At 35.6% G+C, this 22,836-nt stretch overlaps 1 protein-coding gene across 1 annotated transcript in view; it reads left to right on the top strand.

The window, feature by feature from the left end:
* Positions 1–22,836, top strand: part of LOC110218170 (N-acetylated-alpha-linked acidic dipeptidase 2) — a 105,125-nt gene that overhangs the window by 42,820 nt on the left and 39,469 nt on the right. Inside the window, 6 exon segments of the mRNA XM_021000744.2 lie at positions 781–844; positions 1,883–1,950; positions 15,725–15,816; positions 16,998–17,088; positions 18,745–18,851; positions 18,853–19,004. Of these exon segments, the coding sequence (XP_020856403.1) occupies positions 781–844; positions 1,883–1,950; positions 15,725–15,816; positions 16,998–17,088; positions 18,745–18,851; positions 18,853–19,004 (574 nt within the window).

Genomic DNA, 22,836 nt, shown 5'->3' on the forward strand with positions numbered 1-22,836 from the left:
AAACATCATCTAGTATTTTCCTACTCAGTCAATATTATAGGTATCCCATTGACAACTATCACCTTGACGTTGTGAGAAACACTTTTTTCGCCCTATATTTAGCCATGTTTTCTTTCCACTACTTCCCCCTTCCCAATTTTGAGGAATAATAAATATTTTTTTCCCCTCTAGTGGAAATGGGCTTGCATGGTTGTCTGGAGCTGTTCAGGAGGATTAATAAGAAAAATTGATAAGACCCTATTTGCTAAAAGATAGGGATAAAGACTGGTCCTGTGACTTCACAGTTACGTAGGCAACTAGCAAGTGGGGAAACTTCCTCCCAATGCAGATTTCAGAACCTTTTCTGCAACTCAGAGTCTTAAAGAGTTACCTAGAACACATAGAAGTTATGATTTGCCTAGGCCATATAATATAGCTAGTATGTGGTAGAGGCAGGGCTTGAACCCAGGCAGGTCTTCCCCACTTGGAGACCAGCTCCCTGTCCATTACATAGGCCTGACTTTCTTTGTCAGAAGGGTTGCCTAAAAAAGTCTATTTACTAAAAAAAAATTTTTTTTGGAAAGCTTTTTCAGGTAGAAAATGAAAGCTCTAAACCACAGCTACAACTGTACTAGGTAGATTTTATTCTATCAGAATCCTTGGGGGAATGAGGAACTTTGGAAATTCTTAATTTATAGGGGTATTGACTGACTGTTCTTCTGAAGTAACTCAATTATTTTGTATACATTTTCTTATATGGTAATGACTAAGAATAAAGTAACAACTTTACCTCAACTATAGGAGAATGCAAAAATACTTCAAGAGAGAAGCATTGCTTATATAAATTCTGACTCATCCATAGAAGGTAAAATTTATTTCAGATAAGTAATTTCATCTTTTAGGTTCTGAAGTATTTGCTAGTGCACCATCTAAGCTGTCCTTTTCATGTGACCTGTTTGCTATTGCTATCTTTGTTTCTCATTTTATTAGTTAAATGATACACAAAAGCAATACCTTTGGTAGACTCAATATTCACTGGTCCCTCCTTGTTTACTAAGTACATTGTCCAACTGTATTTCTGGCAGTGCAGATATTGTAACAGTTTCCTTCCACGTTTTAGTCTTTTGGGAAACATTGCATGTATTGTTCATTAAAGCACAAGAAAATATCTCACAAAGATCCTCTTAAATTGGATATAGGTCATTTTGTGGTGGTTGTTTTGTTCCTCCCAAATAAGGGCACTAGATGAAGTTATCTTCCAAATAGCCTAAAGCTCTAAAATGATGAGTCTAGAGACAAGTCAGACGAACTTTGGTCTTCAAGTTGTGGTGATTGTCAAAATATACAGGACCTCCCAAAAGTTTTCATGCAGATTACAACATCGAAAGCTTAAAACTGCACTGAGACTTGAACACCCAGTATAATTACCCCCTTTACTCTGGTTATTTAAGAAATTATCTGGGATTCTTTGTTTGTTTGTTTTTTTATGTTTCAGTCCTTGGCTTCTGTCTCCTACTTATGAACAATCCAGTTGTAGGAAAACTGGCTTCAGCCCTCCTCCAGCCTTTTAGACATTGCTGACCAAGTGCTACCTAAGTCCCAGTAGTGTTCCTTCTTTCCAATATATCCCCCATAGGAACCTCCTGTGCTGAAGGCTTTGTAATCCCAGAATCCCCCTGGGAACTACTAGAATAAGAATGTTTTTTCTTTGCTCCTGGTCCCAACCTGTATTGCTAGAGCTTGCCCTCAGGCTGTACAGCTGTGTCCTCATTTCCCTTTCCTGAGCAAAGAAGACTTAATTTCTAAAAGTATTGAAATATGCTTATAATTAAAACATTGGAAAATAAAGTTAGAATTGTAAATAATGATATTTAATTTGCACATATCTTTGTTTCTTTCTCAGGCAATTACACCCTTAGAGTGGACTGCACACCCCTTCTCTACAAATTGGTTTATAATCTGACAAAAGAGGTATATAAATGAATCTGTCACAAAATATCAGATGAATTAAATTTATCAAGCATCTATTAAGTACCTATTGTTTTTAAGGCTTTCTGCTAGGAACTGGGGATTAAAAAAAGTCTCTTCTATTAAGTACCTATTGTTTTTAAGGCTTTCTGCTAGGAACTGGGGATTAAAAAAAGTCTCTTCCTTCAAAGAACTTATTATTAAGTCACTATGTAATTGGGAATATACATATTTTATTTAAGGTTCTTATATTTGAGTGAATTATTTTAAAATCATGACAGTTTGAAATACAGAAACTATACCAATAGGCGTTTGATGTGCCTGGCTGCAGTTACAATGAATCAGTGTGAAATAAAGCAAGCATTTCTCTGCTTTCACAGTTCAACTTTGGTACTTCCCTCTAGTCAACAAAACATTAAGAAATTGTGTTTTATGTGTCCCTGTCGCAAATTGTGAGTGATCTCCCTAGTCTTTCTCTAGGCAATGATAATGCATGCAATCATATTGTATATTCAGCCTGACAGTTGTCATGTAAAGAAAAAGCAGAGTGAGAGGTTCATTAGACACTGAACTTCATGTCAGGATGTCTGGGTTTGAGTCTTGACTCTGATCTTTGTCACCTCTATAAGCTTGGGGAAAACAGTAATTTAATCTCATCAGACTTGTTTCCTCATCTATAAAACAGGCAGGACAATACTTGCTTTACCTCCCTCACTGGTAGGAAATTGCCTTATAAACCTGAAAGCTTGTTACAAATGAAAGTTGTTGTCAGAGGGAATACTAAACAAGACTTGAATTCTATTCCTGACTCTAAGCTAAGTGGCTTTGGACAGATCACTTAACAACTTTGGGTCTCAGTTTCTCAATCTATAAAATGGCCCAAATTGCTTGCCCTAAGATCTTTTGATATAATGGAGATGAAAGTGTTTTGAAAACAGTATAGGACTGTTAGGTAATTTACTTCATTTAATATTGCCATTCATTATTTAGTAGTCATCAGGTATATGAAGGCCTCTGTAGCTCGGTGGTGCAGTCAAGAAGACTAAGTTCAAAATCTGGCTTCAAGACAGTTACTAGCTGTGTGACCCTGGGCAAGTCACTTAACCCTGTTTGCCCAAGTTTCCTCATCTGTAAAATGAGCTGGAGAAGGAAATGGCAAATCCCTTCAGTCTCTCTGCCAAGTAAACCCCAAATGAGGTCATGAAGAGTCAGATGTGACTAAAATGACTGAACAACAACAACAAAATATGAAGACTTGCTGTAGTGCTTTAAGAATCTGTGCTTTTGTCAGGATATAGGTACTCTGTCAACATATTGTAGCCCTTCTAAGACTAAAGAGAGTTTTCATCTAAAAAAATTTATTGGTTTTCTTTTTTAATCACATTCATTACTTGATATATCCTTCACTTCTTCCCTACCCAGAGAGCTGTCCTTTAAACAAAAGATATAAAAGAGAAGGAAAAAAGTTCAACAAAACTAATCCAACATGTCCTTCAAGTATGATAATATATGTAGTGTTCCACAGGTATAGGTCTCCTACATCTGCAAACTCTTCAGGTCCAAACTTGGTGTCTTACAAATGCACAGCATTCAGTTTTGATTTTGTTATTTTTTTCCATTTATATTATTATGGCCATGTCATACATGTACATACATATATATACATATATATATATAGTTGTATATATGCAGATGTGTGTATATATTCATATATACATGTATGTGTTTATGTGTCAACAGTATTACAAACTGAAGAGCTGTCAATGAGAAGTCAATGAATGAGGACTGAGAAAAGTTCATCTGATTTTGCATTTGAGAAATCATTAGTGAGACGCCAATTCTCAGTGCCCTGGAAAATTCTTAAGGCTCTATGATGTAGAATAACTCCTGAACTGCATTCATAGAGCGAGTTTCTTCATTGGGAGCTTCCTTTGCCAATGAAATCATATCACAAACAGCACTCTTGAAAATTTAAGTGAGGAACTGATGCAAAATGAAGTAAGCAGAACTATAACACCATGTAAAGATATTGTACATATCTTTATGTAGCTGACATAGAGTAATGGACACTGTATTTTGTTAATGTTTTATGAATTTTTTGGTTTGAATAATCATCATCATCATCATCTTCTTTATGTTAAATATTCCCAGTTCCTTCAGTTGATCCTTATGTGGTACGAACTCAAGATCCTTCATAAATCCTGACCTATATTCCTCAGTGTTCTCTAACTCATCAGTGCCGTTCTAAAATGTAACATGCTTTACTGAACATAATACTACCATTGGAGTCTGACCAGGGGTCAAAGTGCAGTGGAACTATTACCTCTTTATTTCTGGAGAATAATACCTCTCAGTACAGTCCAAGGTCACATTAAAAGTATTTTTGTTTGGCTAGAATATCATACATCATCTCATTTTGAACTTGCCATCCACTAAAACTCAGAATATTTTTTTAGATAAACCCATTATACAACCACATCTTCTCATCTTGTACTTGTGATATCAATTTTTAACACAGGCATAAGACTTCTCATTCATTGCTATTCAATTTTATTTTTGTAATTTAGCTAACTGTTTTAGCCTGTCAAGAGCTTCATGTATCCAGATCTTCATGGATGCTGACTTTTTATACTAACTGCAGATTGGGCAAGCATGCTATCTATCCGTTTATCATCTCTGTGCAGATGACTTCAAATCTCTGTATCTAGATTCTGTTTCTCACTTTAGTTTCAAGGTCGCATCACTTCCTGTTATACATTTTCAAATAGATGTCCTGCTAGCATCCTCAATTCAACATAGCCAAAATGGAATTTATCATCTTCCTCCCCTCATCTCAAACTTTTCATTCCTATAAATGCTATTCTATTTTTTGTGAACACCACTATCCTGGCATCTGGATTTTCAGCTTGTGTTGTCTTTGACTTCTGCTTTTCCTGTATCTCTTCTACTTATCCCCTTCTCTTTGTTTACATGGCCACTATCCCAATTGACACCTTTGCCTCTCTGCTGGACTACTGTAATTGTTATTTATTTGCTCTCCCTGCTTCTATTGTCTTCTCTCTTCAATCCATTCTCAACACAGCTGCCTACATAATCTTTCTAAATCCTAAGAGCATGTTAACTTCCCTTCTTAAAAGTCTTCTATGATTTCCTATTGTCTCTAGTATAAAATGCTAACTCCTTCAAGCCGGCATTTAAAGACATCAACATATGGCTTTAGTGTAACTTTTCAAATGTTTCACAGTACTCTCCCTCATGTACTCTGTTTTCCAGCCAAACTGAACTACTAGCAGTTTCCCGAACTCCACATGCCATCTCCTGTCTCTACACCTTTACAGAAATTGTCCATCATACTTGGAATATGCTTCCTCTTTACAATCGCCTTTCAGAATGCTTATCCTTCTTCAATAATCAGCTTGGTTACCAAGAGGATAGAATATCCACAGTCATAGGCCTGTTAGTTTTGCTGAACCCCTTTTTTTCCTCTTTTTTATTTTTCATTACAAGGAATAACTCATAGGTAGGAGAGAGTTAAAACAAAATATTTCAGCAAAATACAATAAAACATTTTTAAAAGAATTCAGGAAAGACTTAAAAGTCACAAGCTTAAAAGGAAACCAAGAAGGTTATAAGTGATTCAGAAAAAGTCACAGAATAATCACACAAAGTGTATAGGATCATGCCTATTTATTATGGCAGCTTTAAAGGCTGAAATGGAAAAAAATCCCAATTACAAACTTGAAATTAGTTGAAAAATCACCCAACTTTTATGAAACTCCATCCCTGTTTTTTTGTTTTTGTTTTTTACAGGAGAATAACACAGTTTGCTCAATCACGATTTTCTATGATGTAAAGAATTTGAAGAGGAGTAGAAACTCGGTAGAGTTAACAATTCACAATTTTAGCAGTGAAGAAACAAAACAGGGTACATTTACTGGTAGCCTATTTGTTGAAATAAGGTGGTGTAGTTGATTAGTCATATCTGACTCTTTGTGACCCCATTTGGGGTTTTCTTGGCAAGGATACTGGAATAATTTGCCATTTCCTTCTCCCGCTGGCTTTATGGATGAGGAAACTGAAGCAAGCAGGGTTAAGTGATTTGCTTAGAATCACACAGATAGTAAGTGTCGTGAGTACGAATTTGAATTCAGTTCCTCCTGACTACAGGGCCAGCATGCTATATACTGCATCACCTAGCTGCCCTAAAGAGAAGATAAGAAAATACTGTTATGCCTGATTTAAAATTTATGATGTATTAGTAGGTACTATTTAGGTATTGTTTGCATGTCAAATTTTTAATTAGTGAAATATGTATTTGGATTTTTAATAGTATTTTATTTTTCCAATTACATGTTAAGACAAACTTAACATTCATTTAAAATTTTTTTTGAGTTCCAAATTTTCTCCCTTCCTCCTTCATCTGCCTCATCCCTAAGAAAGTTAACAATTTGATATAGTTATATATGTGCAATCATATAACACATCTTTCCATATTATTCATGTCATGAAAGAAGAAACCAACCGAAAGAATAAAACATGCAAATAATAAAGTGAAAATGGCATGCTGCAGGCTGCATTGAGACTCTGTCAGTTCTTTCTCTGAATGTGAATAGCGTTTTTCATCATGAGTCCTTTGGAATTGCCTTGGATCATTGTATTGCTTGGAATAGCTAAGTCGTTCATAGTTGATCATTGTACAGTGTTCCTGTTACTGTGTACAAAGTTATCCTGGTTCTGCTTACTTTCCTTTGCATCAGTTCATATAAATCTTTCCAGGTTTTTCTGAAATCCACCTGCTTATCATTTCCTATAGCACACTAGTATACCATTATATTCATATACCACACCTCATTAAGCTATTCCCTAACTGATAGGCATGTTTTTAATTTTTTTCCACCGTAAAAAGAGCTACAATAAATATTTTTGGATAAGTAAATTTTTCCCCTTGTTATAGGATCTCTTTGGAATACAAATCTATTGCTAGATAAAGGGTATGCAGTTTGATTGCCCTTTGGTCATAGTTCCAAATTGTTCTCCAGAATGGTTGGATTAGTTCATGACTCCATCAGCAGCGTATTGGTGTCCCAGTTTTCCCCATATCCTCTCCAACATCTATCATTTTCCTTTTCTGTCATATTAGGCAGTCCAGTAGGTGGGCAGCTAGGTGACACGGTTGATAGAGCACTGGCCATGGAGTCAGGGGGACCTGAGTTCAAATCTGGCCTCAGACACTTGATACTTATTAGCTGTGTGACCCTGGACAAGTCACTTAACCCCAAACTTAACCCCAATTGCCTCACCAAAAAAAAAAAAGATAGGTGGGAGATGCAACCTCAAAGTTGTTTTGATTTGCATTTCTCTAATCAGTAGTGATTTAGGGCATTTTTATATGCCTATAGAGAACTTTGATTTCTTTGTCTGAAAACTGTCTGTTCATATCCTTTGACCATTTATCAACTGGGGAATGACTTGTGTTCTTATAAATTTGACTCAGTTCTCTATATTTTTGAGAAATGAAGCCTTTATCAGAAACACTTCCTTGTAAAAATGTTTTTCCCAGTTTTCTGCTTTCCTAATCTTGGCTGCATTAGTTTTGTTTCTGCAAAGCCTTTCTAATTTAATGTAATCAAAGTGATCCATTTTACATCTCATAGTGCTCTTTGTCTGTCATTTAGTTATAAATTCTTCCCTTCTCCATAGATCTGACAGGTAAACTTGTCCTTGTTCTACTGATTTGCTTATGGAATTACCCTGTATTTCTAAATAATATACCCATTTTGATCTTATCTTGGTATATGGTGTAAAATGTTGGTCTATACCTAGTTTCTGCCGTACTATTTTCTAGTTTTCCCAGCAGTTTTTGTCGAATAGTGAGTTCTTATCCCAAAAGCCTGAATTTTTGGGTTTATCAGAGTCTAGATTACTGTGGTCATTTATTATTGTGTCTTGTGTACAGGATAGTTTAGATGATTACCACTTTATAATATAGAAGCCACCTTCCTTCACATTTTTTTTTCATTAATTCTCTTGGTATTCTTGACCTTTTGTTCTTCCAGATGAATTTTATTATTTTTTCTAGCTTTATAAGAAATTTTCAGTAATTTGATTGGTATAGCACTGAATTAGTAAAATTACATAGGATTGTCATTTTTATTATATTGGCTTAGTCTATCCATGAGCAATTTCTACTTTTCCAGTTATTTCGATCTAACTTTATTTGTGTGAAAAGTTTTTTTTTTTTGTTAATTGTGTTCATATAGTTTATGGGTTTGTTTTAGCAGGTAGACTCGCGAGTATTTTCTGTTGTCTATATTTATTTTAACTGGAATTTCTTCTTCTATCTCTTACTAGTGTACTTTGTTGAAAAGTATGTTTTTAGAAAAAGTTCATTAGAGCTGCCTTTGATATTTGAGCATATTATATTGTTTTATAAAATTATTACTTTAGTTTTGTATTCTTCCTCTTAGATTTCTTTTAATGAGGTAAACTTTATTCTACCTCTGCTTGAAATTTCTTATTGCAGGACAGAATCTAGACAGAATACAGTCTTGTATTCTCTTTTTTGTTTGTTTTGTTTTGGAGTTTTGTTGTTGCACCTATGTTGTGAGACTTGCCTTTGGGATGCTAGATTCCAAAAATGAGTACAACAAGACAAGAAGGCTCTTTCAGAGAATTCAACACATTGGTAAATTTTAAAATTTTAGTTTTTGTTCTGGGAAGAGGTAGTCAGATCAGCAGTCTTGTTCACATTCTGTAGGAAGAAGTGGGGAAGGCAAAGTTAAGTGGCATATCTGATTTCTAGTTTCCTATCCCTTCTGTTCTTTTTCTCCAAGACCTTGTAAGTCCCTGTTCTAGATGATGAGAGTGAAAAGCTGAGGAGCAGTCCTTCCCCTTGAATAAGGACTCATGGGCATACTGGAGAGTCTCGTTGGTGGTTGTTCTTCATTCTCAAAGAGGACCAAAATAACATCACTATGCTCGAGTCAAATTACAGTGTGTCTGACTGTGGCTGATCAGGCCAATACTAGCTCAGAATGCTCTATCACAGATCAGGCACAAATAGGCCGTGTGAACATTTGGGGTGGTTCCTCTAAATTTGCACATCTCGTGTTTCTTTTGAGCTGCTTCGGTCCTCCTTTGTTCATAGAGCACAGCCCCTTCTCTGATGAGGGCACACTGTGCTGAGCAGTCCTGTGCCAGTGTCTCCCATGTCACACGATCAATTCCAAAGTTCTTAAGAGAGACTTTGAGAGTGTCCTTGTATCGCTTCTTCTGACCATCTTGTGAATGCTTGCCCTGTGTGAGTTCTTCATAAAATAGTCTTTCTGGCAGATGTTTGTTTTGCATTCTAACAACATGGCAAGCCCATCAGAATTGCGCTGTCTGCATTGGACTTAGAATGTTTCGCAGTTTAGTTCGAAAAAGGATCTCAGTGTCTGGTATTGTATCCTGCCAGGTGATCTTCAGGATCTTCCTAAGGCAATTCAAATGGAAGCAATTCAGTTTCCTGACTAAAGAGCACCCAAAAGAAGCTTTAGTTTTCCTCCATCCCTTGTCTCTTAAAGGGGCTTTGCTCAAAGTTTATATTTCTATTAAGCGGGTAGACAGTTTCTTCCCTGGTCCCCTCTCTTTCTGGGAGAAGGAAAAAAGCACTTCTGTTGCACATATTAGGCAGCTCTTTACAAATGATTTGTTCCTCAATTGCTTACTATTTACCATTATATAAAACAAAATTGGCAGCCACCAAATCCTTACCTGATATTATTAAAAATGGCAACCAGTGGAGATTTGGGAAGAGGCTTTGGCCTTTTAAAAATATAGAAAGCATTATCTCTGGTTTAGCATAAGTTTAGGTGCAGGGATGATGAAGGAGGACAAGTAGATGCTGAACCCATTTAGATTTCTAATAAGCAAGAGGGATTTATCATAATCACATCCCTATTTAAGTTTTAAGTTTCCTGTAAACAAGAGACCATGTAAACAGATACTATGTTTTGTATATCCCTACATTTAACCTAGACAAGCAAGTCAAATGCCAGCCTGGCTAGGACTAGCCTCACATGGAGTGATGCTAGGGAATGGGCTCTACCTTATCTGAGAACTCTTCATTCTAAGTCCCCTTCATCCCATTTAGTGCTATTTTTAAAACTTCCTTCCATTACAAGGGACACTGCCAAGTGCTCATCCCCCCCCCCAAAATCATGTAGGGCATCCCCTACATATTAGCTATGAAAGCTAATCTGGAATCTGAGGCCCTGGTCCTTGGCTCAGGTGAAGTCAGGTCAGTCCTGGTGTGGCCTGGTCTCTAAGCAGGATGGTCAGCTTTTCTCATTGTCTCTTGTTCACTGTAGCCCCACACCAAAGTAGAACTCATGGAACAGTCCTTAAAGCATAGATTTAATTGATGTCTAGAATCTCCCCAGAAGGGATAACAGGATTACTTCTAGAAAGTTACTTAGTATGCGAAGTAGCTCAGGTACAGGAGAACAATTTTCTGAACCACAGAAGGGTTGCTTAAAACATAAAAGACTCCGAAGTACTCATTGACAAGGACTTTTTGTTTAATTTTATTTATTTTTTGTTACATTTTAATTTCTGAACAGTGTCCCTTCTTCCCTCCCCACCCTGCACAAGAGAAGGCAACCATTTGACACAGATATGTAAACCCATACTATGTATACTTCTGTTGGTCCTTTCTCTAGAGGTAGGTAACATCTTTCTTTATAGGTCCTTTGTAGTTGATTTATGGCTTAGTCATTCACAGTTATTCTTCAAACAACATTGCTATTACGTCTACAATGTTCTCTTGGTTCTGCTCATTTCACACTTCATTAATTCATGTCTTTCCTTGTTTTTCTAAAATGAACCTGCTCATCATTTCTTACAGTACAGTAGTATTCATTCCATCACAATCATATGCCACAACTTGTTTAGCCATTTCCCAATTGATGGGCATCCCCTCACTTTCCAGTTCTTTGCCACCACAAAGAGAGTTGCTATAAATATTTTAGAACATATGGATTCTTTTCCTTTTCCCCTGATCACCTTGGGAAACACACCTAATATTGATGTTGCTGGGTCAAAGGCTATGTACAGTTTTATAACTCTTTGAGCTATAATTCCAGATTGCTCTTACAATGACTTTTAAAACTTAATGGGAGGTAGACACTTAAAACATTGAAACATATAATATTTTGTGGAACTGCTAAGCAAACATTTCATCTGCACCAGAGCTTTACACTGTAACATCAGACCTTATCCTCCAGGCATTGGTCATCTTCTCTAAGAAGCATTATAGTAGCTACAGGGAGTACCTTCTGATGCCAATGACCTGGATTTCCTAGTGACCCTAGATACACATCTCAAGACCATAAAGTAGATGGCAAGACTGGAAATGTCTATCTTGGGATTGTGGTTCAGTCACTTGTGTTGAAGGAAAGAAACACAGAGTAGAAGAGATAAATTCAGTATCAGTTTCACCTAGATGAACACATGCTCTTGCTACCATGTATAAACATTTTCCATAGCAGGGTAGAGGGTGGGGGTAGGGATATAGGGTTCTCCACCATTGGGAAATCTAAAAGACATCTGTCCAAGTTCAAAGCCACCTAATCAAAATAGAAGAAGAGTGAAAGTGCAATCATTTGTCCATTTAAAGTCCACTGAGTGGCCAGCCCTTACTCCTCATTGTCCAGTCCCCTTTGATACAGACCCTGACTTTCACTCCCTCACACCCAAACATGTTGAAGTGACAGTAGAGGGAAGGCAGCTTAGGAGGACTAATCAGAAGTCTTTGGTTGAGTTGTTTTTTTTTTTTAAAATTAAGGGACCTACTGGAAAGTGCCAGGGTAAATGTGTCAACAAAAGGGGCCCAGGGTAGGTATAGCCCCAGAAGGGGGATGTGCCCTAGCAAGAACACATGGCAGAAGAGGCCTGACCTGATGATACACATTCCACTGTAAAAATTTTCGGAGAAAGGATGACAGGTTTCTCTCCATTTGTTATCCATTTAATTATTTTTAGTTTGGTGAGATTGTCCACTTAATGACTCAAATATTTAAGAGTTCTAGATATCATAAACATGTTTAGAAATCTTACATAATAATGCTATGAACTCTCAATATATGTTTCTTTTAACTAAAGTTAAGTACTTTATTGTCATTTGGATATTTTGTTCTTCATGCTCTGGAGTTCATTTTTCACAAACTTTTATTATAGGGAAATGTCACTGAATATCTTTGTTTGGGAAACTACAACCAGTGTCTGTCTGTCTGTCTGTCTGTCTCTCTCTCTCTCTGTCATCATTTTGTACACTGTTGCTTCATCTCTGCTTCTACTATATATTTTTCTTGATAAGGAAAATAAAAAAAAATTAATCTAGTTCTCTGAAATTATTTTCTCTATTGTCATCTTTATCTGAGAAGCAATCTTTCATAGTTTTGTTGTCAGGCTTGAAAAGTATCTGCATATCTGTGAGATTTTCATCTGAAAAGATTTTTACCTTTTAATTTTTCCATTTGCATTCATTTCAAAAGGGGACCAGACCATTAAGACTGCCACTGAAACTTCATATTAATTGTAATGGTTGACATATAAATGTGTTCCTCAGTAAATGAGAAAGGTTCCTTTCACATATAATTTCCAAAGATGTGATGGGCTTCACTTATTTTGTGTCTTTCATTCTGCCTCTTGGGGTAGAAGAGTTTGTTATCAATGTGGGAGAAAAAAGTGAAGGAAAAACAGGTTGTGGTATAACTTAAGGTTATAAGATATAAATTAAAATCTCAACCTTGTCTCAGGTACCTGTGTGACTTTGGGTGAGTTGCTTTACTTCTTAGATCATTAGGTTCTTAATTCCTTAATTTATAAAATGAGATTGGATTAGGTGGCCTAAAATTCCTTCCAACTCGTGATAAAATTTTGTGACCTTAGGACCTCTTGGTCAGCTTCTTGAACCAGGAAGCTATTCATCATCCAGATTACAACTTCTCTCTTCGTTTTTTTTTTCTTGACCTTGTTTTATTTATTTTTTTCCTGGGCAGAGCAGGGCAGAGTTGGGGGGGAGGGGTACAGATATAGGACTTCACCTTTCTTTTATTTCTTTGTTCATGGCATTATGGATAATTTTATGTTCTACAAGGTAACTTTATAAACTGAGGTGTTGAAACAATTTTGAGTTTTTTTGGTGAAATTTTGAGCTACCAAATACCTTGTTCTTGGAGATTTAATTATTTTGAAAGACACACCATGGATCTAATGCAGAGACTTCTGGGAGGTACATTCCAAAGAGAATCCTATGGAAAGAATTCTGTAGGTTCTCAACATTTTGAGAGCATAGGGTGATTCAGACACATTCACAGCATGCCTATTTGAAATTTACAACAACCTTTTGAAGTAGGTAAGGGAGCTTTTTTTATATCCATTTTGCACAAGGAAACAGGCCCAGGGAGATTATGGGACTTGCCAAAAACAGTTTAGAATCTGCTAAGTCTACTGTATCAGGCAATCTTTGCCCCTCTTCATCTCATAGAACATTTGTGCTTATTCTCTTAGTTTGTTGCCTTCAAAAACTTTGCCGTGGAGGAAATTTCTTTCTGACATTCTAAGCACCCAATTAAAGAGTAAAAAAAAAAATTAAATATTTAAATGTAACTAAGAAACAAAATAGGTTGCACTCATGTATTGTGGTCCTAGCAGAAAGTTCTTTGAATTTGGAGCAAGAGTCTCTAGGTTTGAATCCTGGTCTCTGGTACTGTCTGTCATCTTGAGCATTCAGTTCACCTCTCAAGATTGATTCTTCATCTGAAGATAACAGTGTTGGGTTAAATGATCTCTTAAGGTCCCTTTCCCTCTAAATTTATGTAATTTTATGATTTCAAATTCGTAAGTTTAAAAGCTAAAGACTGATAACCATATTCTTAAAGTACTTAAATTGAACATAACAGTTTCCATAAAGAGTAGGCATATAGTAGTGAAAGGGAGTAAGAGAGGTAGGGGAAAAAAATAACGTAATTCAGGGATCTGTAATTCAGTGTCCCCCATTAGCCTAAGTTATAGACTCGTTGATTCATTGAGAGTAAAAGTCAGAAGAGATCTTAGAGATTATCTAGTCCAGCTCTTTACTTACAGCTGATAAAACTGAGGCCCAAGAAGGAAAGTTATCTGCCTATGGGTGGACAGATAGTCAGGACTTGAACTAAGGGCTCTAGACTGTTGGATCTTACTATTACGTTGCATTGTTTCACTTAGTTTAGGCACCATTTTTTTTCCTGTCATTAATTATGTTTTTTCCTACCCCCTTACATCCAGCGCAATATGTAAAAGACTGGTGACAGTGTATTGAAAGTGTGATGTCGTAGAAGAGGAAGGCCCAGGAGTTAGTAGACTTGCTTCTAGTTCTACCTTTCACAAAATAATTAGGCAAGTCTTTTAATCTCTTTGGGCCTTAGAATCTTCCCTGCAAATTCAGAGGATTTTGTCAAGTAATCTCTAAATCCCCTTCCCACTTTAAAGTTCTGTGTTTAAAAGTAAAATTTGGCTAATTTCAAAGAGATAGGGAAAGTCAGAACAGAATTAGGCTTGTCAGTCTGGACCAGAGTGAAGGCTCTTGATAAAACCAAAAAAATTAGGTGAGGCATCATATTGGTAAACATTTCCTATAGCCACACGTCCAGACAGTTTTTCTTTCTCCCTCCAGCAAAGGAACAAATGTGCGGGTTTAGTTTATTCCAGAATATGTCATTGAGAAAACTGGATTGTGGTTTTTGCCTAATCCTGTGATTTCATCAGTAAAAGAAATTCTCAGCATGGCAACTGTTATCATTGATAGAGATTGGCAACTTCTCTGTAACTTATAGACTGAGAGGGTTCTTGGGATACTGAGAGGTTAAACCTCTTGTGATTATATTAAACTCAAATAGTTCTGTTTTCATCTAAAAATTAATTACATTCTCTAAGAAAATGAACTTCATCTCTAGTCAGCAATAGTGTTTTGGTGGACTTTGGCTATGAGCTTATTGTTGTAAGTCACTAAATAAGCTTCCCTAACATGTATCATGTCTAGCCTTCTTAAGACTGCCTCATATCCTTTTAGGCAAAAGTTACCAAAGTACAAATTTTGCCAAAGTTTTTAGTTAAAGAACAGACAAAATGCCAAAAATATTTTTAAAATTTTGCAAGTCTTTTAAAAAATGCTTTAAAAAAAAGACTTCCATCTTTAACAATAATATGGTAAAAACCACCACCTGGGAGATAACTTTTTACATACTTGCAAACAGGCACTTATCTACAAATGAGCCTTAATTTACAATATTAAGTTGGAATGCATACAGAAATAGACACATTTACATAAAGATTTATGGAATCTAATTTATAAAATGTTATTTCTTAATAACTTTTAACAATTCAATTTAACATGTAAATATGTATGTCTTATTATTGTTTAGTCATTTTTTCAGTCATATTTCACTGTTTGTGACCGCATTTGAGGTTTTCTTGGCAAAGATACTAGAAGGGTGTGCCATTTCCTTCTCTTGCTCATTTTACAGATTAGAAAACTGAGGCAAACAGAGGTAAGCGATTTGCCCAGGATCATAGAGCTAGTGTCTGAGGCCAGATTTGAATTCAAGATGAGTCTTCCTGACTCCAGGCCCAGTACTCTATCCACTGTGCCACCTAACTACCCGTAGGCATATATAAGGATAGACACATTTTTTGTAGCAGCACAATTAATTATACTTTTGCTTCTGATTTCCTAATATCTATTTTACCTTTCCAGATTGACAGCCCTGATGATGGTTTTGAAAGCAAATCTCTTTATGAAAGCTGGTTGAAAAAGGACCCTTCGCCTGAAGATAACAATATTCCTAGGTAAATTTTTTAAACATATGTCTTGTATGTACTAGAAAATGAGCAGTGGATTTCACTTGCTCCTTGATGGTCTGAAAAATATAACTTCCAAGAAACTCGTTTTTCTTTTTTTCTTTTATTGGGATGGGGGTTAGGAGGGAGAGAAAAATTTTTTTTGTGTTGAGGTGAGAGGTGCTACATATGTGAAATGTTGGTTGCACTTTCAGATGAGATCACTAAATTATTAGTTTTACCTGTTTTTACTTTGTTACAAGATACATCTTATCAGGTGGAAGTAATCTGTAAATGTTTATAATGTAATAACAAAATACATTAATAAAACAAAAAAAAACCCAACTCTAACCCTAGTTTTCCCTGTCTCTGCCCTAGATTCTAATCTAAACTGTTGAGTAGGAGAGCGAGTATATGGCAAAACCAATGTCAAGTTGCCCATTTATTTTAGGATGATTTTATATATATTCATCACTGATTTTCATCCTGATATGTAATAACAGCATAAAAGCTAGATAATGGCTCATTAATTTTGGTATTTCTTTAACTACAATTCAGAAATATTTCATTTCTTTTTTTCCCTATAGCTATCTCCCTTTATTCATTTTATGGCATTTTTCTTCATTATGTGTTCACTTCTAGGACCAGCAGGTAGGACAAGAGGTTCCTAAGCTTGCAAAAGCTATATCAGAAAGTTTAGTTTCATTCCCTCTTCTTCATTTGGATTTTCTAGCAGATTTGAGTAGTGTGACTAAATCTGCCTTCAGCTATTTTCTTTCTTAATAAGGTAAAAAACAAAAACTCACCAATATTGGCTGTATTACTAAAATGAAAATAAGATGCGTTTAGTTTTATCAGGACTGAAATTCTCTAACATTTTATGGGGAAAAGAATACTTACCTGTGAATTGTGGTTTTCGTCTAGTCCTGTGATTTCATCAGTAACAGAAACTCCTAGCATGACAACTCTTACCATGGATATAGATTAGCAAATTGTCTATAATGTTTTAGAGAGTTGCCTGAGGTTGAACCTCTCATGATTATATTAAATGTAAAACAGTTCTATTTTCATCCAAAAATTAAATTCTTTTAGAATATTCATCTGTCTCCTATCAGAAATAGAGTTTTGGTAGACTTGGGCTATGAGTTATTGTGGGAAGTTGACTTTATATTGATTTTTTTTATGTATAGAATAAATAAACTGGGATCTGGGAGTGATTTTGAAGCTTATTTTCAGAGGCTGGGAATTGCTTCAGGTAGAGCCCGTTATACTAAGAACAGGGTAAGCCATTTTATTATCTAGAGTAAGAATTTTATTCTTATATGTATCTGAATAATATTTTAATATATAGTAAAATGAGTAATAATATATAATAAATTATATACCTACACGTGTATATAAACACCTATCTATAGTATACATACATTATACATATATATACATACAGATGTATATGTGTTTGTGTGTATATAGGTCAATTAAGCAAATGCTGCCACTTTTGATGACCTATACTGGGTGAACAGATTTACTGGTTCCACTCTTCTGTAAGTTCTAGAGCCTATGAGGTGTTATTTCATGCCTTGTGAATTATTGCATCTGAAATAAGCTAGTGCTGTAGTAGTGAGGAAAACAATGCATACATAGTTCTACTATCTACTATCTACTAAATCTTCTATCTGTCTACTATCTACTATCAGGGTTTGAAGGAATTTCAGAGCCTAATTAGTCAAATCTATATCTGAAGAGAAATCTCCTCTACAGTATCCCCAAAAAGTGATCAATCATCTGTCCTTTGCTTAAAGACTTCCAGTTTGGAGGAACACACTACTTCCCAAGGTGGCCCATTTCACTTTTAGACAGCTCTAGTTGTTAGAACAATTTCCCTTATATCAAGGCTAAATTGACTTCTTTGCGATTTCTACCCATTGATCCTAATTTTGCCATCTGGAACCAAATAAAATAAAACTGTTCCCTCTTCTAAGAGCCAGTCCTTCAAATGCTTGAAGATATCTATCATCTCCCGTCTCAAGCTTCTCTAGGCTAAACATTTCTAGTTCCTTTAATTGATCCTGATGGGGGGATCAAATGAGATATTGGCAAATTTTAAAGTGCCACATAGAATTAGTTACTAGTAGTATTGTTGTATGAGGATAATCACATTTGTAATGTCTATCTCAGTTTGTGGTTGAGGAAAACATTTTGAAAATCTTAATTATTTTATATGTGAATTATATTAAAGTACAACTTATTTTGTGAAACCAGTTACCAAAAATGCTTGAGAAATATTTAAAATTTTGTGTAAGCAGAATTTTTGTGATCCGTAAAGTTTGTAAAATAAGGTCTGAGGCATTTTGAAATTATTGTACATTTGGTTTGTGGAGTTTTAGAGCATTAAGATTTCATAAAATCAGTCATCAAATATTAATAAGTGACTATTAGATCCAGGAATTGAAAATACAAGTACAAAGGATAGAATAATTTCTACTTACAAAGAGATTATGTTCTAATGAGAGAGATAAGTAAATATAGAAGTATATGCAGCATAATATAAATACAAACATATACCAGGATATTGAAAAATATACAGAATCACAGAATGTCAGAGTTGGTAAAGAACCCTCAAGCAACCATTTACTCCAACCAGTTATCTGAGCAAGAAATCCATTCAGATGTTTTACAGTGTTTTCTTAAATTTATCTAGGGAGAAGAAACTCATCACCAACCCATTACCCATTCCACTTTTGGACCAACTGTTAGGAAGGTTTTTTTTGTTTGTTTTCGTTTTATTTTATTTTGTTTGCCTCAATTATTTAATGTTTTCACTTTACTGTGGAGAAGGCTACAGTGACATATGGATGTAATTTTTTTCACAATTGCTTAATTTTGTTTTCACTTAAAGTATTTAACATATGTCTATGTTCCCCCCCCCCACCCTAGAAAACAGACAAGTTCAGTAGCTACCCAGTTTACCACACTATTTATGAGACTTTTGAGCTGGTCGACCAGTTTTATGACTCTACCTTTAAGAAACAACTTGCTGTAGCCACGAGGAGGACTAGTATATGAACTTGCAGATTCCAGAATCATTCCTTTCAATATTCAAGACTATGCAAAAGCTTTAGAGAACTATGCTACCAGTATCTATAATTTATCCAAGAAACATGACCAACAATTGAAAGACCATAGAGTATCATTTGGTAAGTACTAGTTGACATTTATTGTCAACTTAAAAAATCACCTTCTTTCATAAAAATTTGATAATTACTTCCAATAATCATTGTTATTCAGTTATTTGTTTTAATATTAAGTTGGACTTATTCCTAAAAATAAATTTGGCCAAGAAATGTCTGTCGAAGAAATTAAATTCCAAACTGAATTCTGCTTATTTCAAGAGGCAGCAATTGAGGATACCTGGACAAATATCCATGAGGATTACTAATTAAAATTTGCCTGCTCTTCCAATTTGCTTGCTCTTCCAAAATTTGCCTGTTTATAAATATGTGATAAGATCTGATGTAAATGATGAGATTTCCATAACCAAATTGGTTCATTCTTTAGAATTGATAAACAAACTACATATGTAGTATGTTTCTTCTTGGGTGGGTAAGTGCTGGAAACATCAGGTAGGTAAATATCTTTCTTACATCACTCCCCTTGTAAAGAATGAAAACTGAGCTACGTCTATAATACCTATAATCAGTATTTTCAAGGTTTACAGTAGAGTTTTTAGTCATTGCAAAAAGATTTAAAGAGGATATTAATATAACTTTGAAAAGCTACAAAATTGATATTACTGGTATTATTTTACATATTTATTAAGAACAAAGCTTTGCTGAAGCCATATTTATTTGAGGCAAGGATGATTATTTTATACCCTGAACATGTGAGTCCCTGTTCACTTTTTAAAATACATGATAATTCTTAATTCTGTTCTACATTACTATTTTTAATTCCATGTAAGATTACTAACTATAGTTTTTGGAAGACTTTGGCTTTTTTTTATAGCAGTCATGCCATATGGAGAATATGTTTAGATGGTAGAGTGCCCACTTGATATGCAAAGAGGTATCCAGATAGATGCTTGAATCCTCTACTTTACAGGGTACCGGATGTGTGGAGTGGTAGAAAAGCTTTGGGATTAGGAGTCAAAAACTTGATTTTTAATCCCAGCACTTCCAATTTGCTACTTGTGTGACTTAACAAGCTCTTTCCCCTTTCTAGGACCTCAGTTTCCTCACCTGTAAAATGAAGGCATTAGACTAGTTAAGCCCTTAGGGATCCTCTTCAACTCTAGCTGGTAGAACGTTATGATTTTCCATGGTCAGTGACTGCTACTGTTAAGGAATAAGCCATGCCATAGCGAAAAGTTGGTGAACTTAAATGTAAGATGAATAAATAATCTGCTTCCTGACTCAGATAAGGTGAAATGATTTAGAAACTACTGCTTCAAAGTAAATTCTTATGATTCAGATATAGGTATGGGAATGGGGTGGGAGTGAAAAATGAGAAACATATAGTTAGCATGGTACCTAATGATTTTAAAGAAGGAATGTTCATTTCTATAATGCTTAAAGATGTTTTTGAATTGTGTCAATAATAATAAAATAATAACTTAGCATATTTATAGTTATTTACTTTTAGCGAAGTGCTTTGCATTAATAGTCTTATTTCAACTTCATAATGACCCTGTGGAATAAGGAATCTGATTATCCAATTTTGCATGTGAGGAAACAGGTTTAGAGATGTTGAAGTTGGGTTAAACAGGTTGTAGGTTTCAAACCTCATTGAGTCTTCAGGAACTGTATGACTTAATGCGTCCAACAATGCAATTGTTTATTATTATCATTGATTTGGCTACATATATTCACCTCTTCACAATGTTCTTATTAGTCATTCTTACAAATGTCTTATGGCTGATTGATGTATGAAGAAGTAAAACAGAAGTAAGAGGGCAAAAGGGGGTGGGATGCGTTTTGCCAAATATTTATCCTGATCCAAGTATAATTTTGCCCACGTATTTTTAATAAAGCAAAAAAAAATGTGTTCTCCTCAATGTCAGGTAGATATACATATATGCATATTTATGCATTTACATATGTGTACATGTATATATGTGCATATAGCATGCACTTACACATAATTTGTGTGTGTCCATGTCTACATATCACCACAACCATTTTCATTGGTTAGTATCCTGATGCTGTACTTCAGTTAATCAGTAATTGACAAGCTCTTATTTAAGTGCCCACTAGAGCCAGGAACTCTACTAAGCAGTGGACTTACAAAGACTAAAAAAAGTTAAACAGTTCCTGCTGTCAAGGAATGTACATTCTGTTAGGGGAGATAAATGTATATATCTAAGTAGTGTGGAGAGCAAATACAAATCAATGGAAGATAGGGAAGGAGAGTATTGGTGGTTGAGGGAGTGGCTTAAGAGATACTTTCTGTAAAAGTGGTTCTTGAGCTGTGGGTGTACATTACAAGCATGGGACACAAATAGTGCAAAACTATAAGGAAGAAAAATGAAGTGTCAGGTGAGGAGTGGAAGAAATCAGTTTGTTTAGACTCTAAATGTAGTACCAGAAATAATGTAATAAAGTTGTAAAGATAGGTTGGGATCAGATTGTTGAGACCTTAAAAAGACAAACAAAGGAGTTTATATTTTTATCCTAGAAGCAATAGGGAAACCACTACCACTGAAGTTTATTGAGTAGAGGAGTTACATGGTCAGATCTGTATTTAAGAAGAATCACTTTGGCAGCTGTGTAAAGGATAGATTGGAATTGACAGATATTGAATCAGGGAGACCAACTAGAAAATAATTTAAAAAGTCCAGGAGAGATGTAATGAGAATTTGGACTAAAGTGGTGGCCTTGTTAAAAAGAAGGAATGAGATGTAAGAGATGTTGGGAAGTAAGAAGCAGTAGTGTTTGGCAAAAGATTCAGTATATAGAGAAAGGATGATAAACCTGGAGGAGTAGAATGATAGTGTCCTCAACAGAGCTATGGGAAGTTTGGTAAAACAGAGTGGGGAGAGATAATGATTTCTCTTTTTTTGGACACATTAAGTTTGAGATGTCATGGGGACATCCACTCCGACATTGACACTGGATCTATGGGACTGGAGCTTAGGAGAGAGACTTGGATTGGACATATAGATCTGCGAGTTATTTTAAACCCATGAGAAACAATGAAGTCACCAAGAAAGTGCATAGAGAAAACTGAGCCAATGACAGAGCCTTAGGATACTTATACTATTGGGAGAATTTTACAAATGATGATACAGCAAAGAAAACAAAGTGGTTAGACAGATAGGAGGGAAACCAAGAATGAATGAATAAAAATTGTTTATTGAATTGACACTATGTGCAAAGCACTGTGCTAATAAGCACTGAGGATACAAATAGAAAAGTAAGAAAGTTTCTGATTTAAGGAGCTCAAATTCTAATGATACAGGAAGTTTAAGCTGTTAATTGGATGGGAAAGTCCCATAGTCCTTAGGGTGCAGAGGCAAAACAGATGATACTATATTGTCTCTGATTTCAGGTTCACTGATAAAATCATCATTTTCTAATGTTGATTCACTTAACAGTGTCAAGAACTTAGGGGCAAACTTTCTTTTCTGGGTCTTCAGTAGCGATACCTGCAGAACTCATGAAGGCAGTTAGCTGTCAGGTTATATCTCTATGAGGATTGCTTCCCAGAGTGATGGCTCTGAGAGTTGGGCTGGAAGCAGGGCCAGTGGCCTGGGGTATCCTGCCACTCCCACAGTTCTTGGGTTTATCTGCCAATTGGTGCCAAATATCATCAGTTAGTAGAGGTGGGAACATGGGACCTTTCTTCACAGGGATTTCTCCCTCTAATATGGAGAATGGCCTGGAATCAGGACTGATAGTTTTGGGAGACATTACAAAGACTTTTGAGTTTGGGATCTTAGGGTATCTCTATTGTGGTCTGAGGAGAGGTGGTGGTTGAATTGGTAGTGATAGTTTGACTTGCCTGGCACAAACTGCCTCCTATCTCTCACTC

This window comes from Phascolarctos cinereus, unplaced genomic scaffold, assembly GCF_003287225.1.
Source record: "Phascolarctos cinereus isolate Bilbo 61053 unplaced genomic scaffold, phaCin_HiC Scaffold_726;HRSCAF=1367, whole genome shotgun sequence".
Classification (NCBI taxonomy): Eukaryota; Metazoa; Chordata; class Mammalia; order Diprotodontia; family Phascolarctidae; genus Phascolarctos; species Phascolarctos cinereus.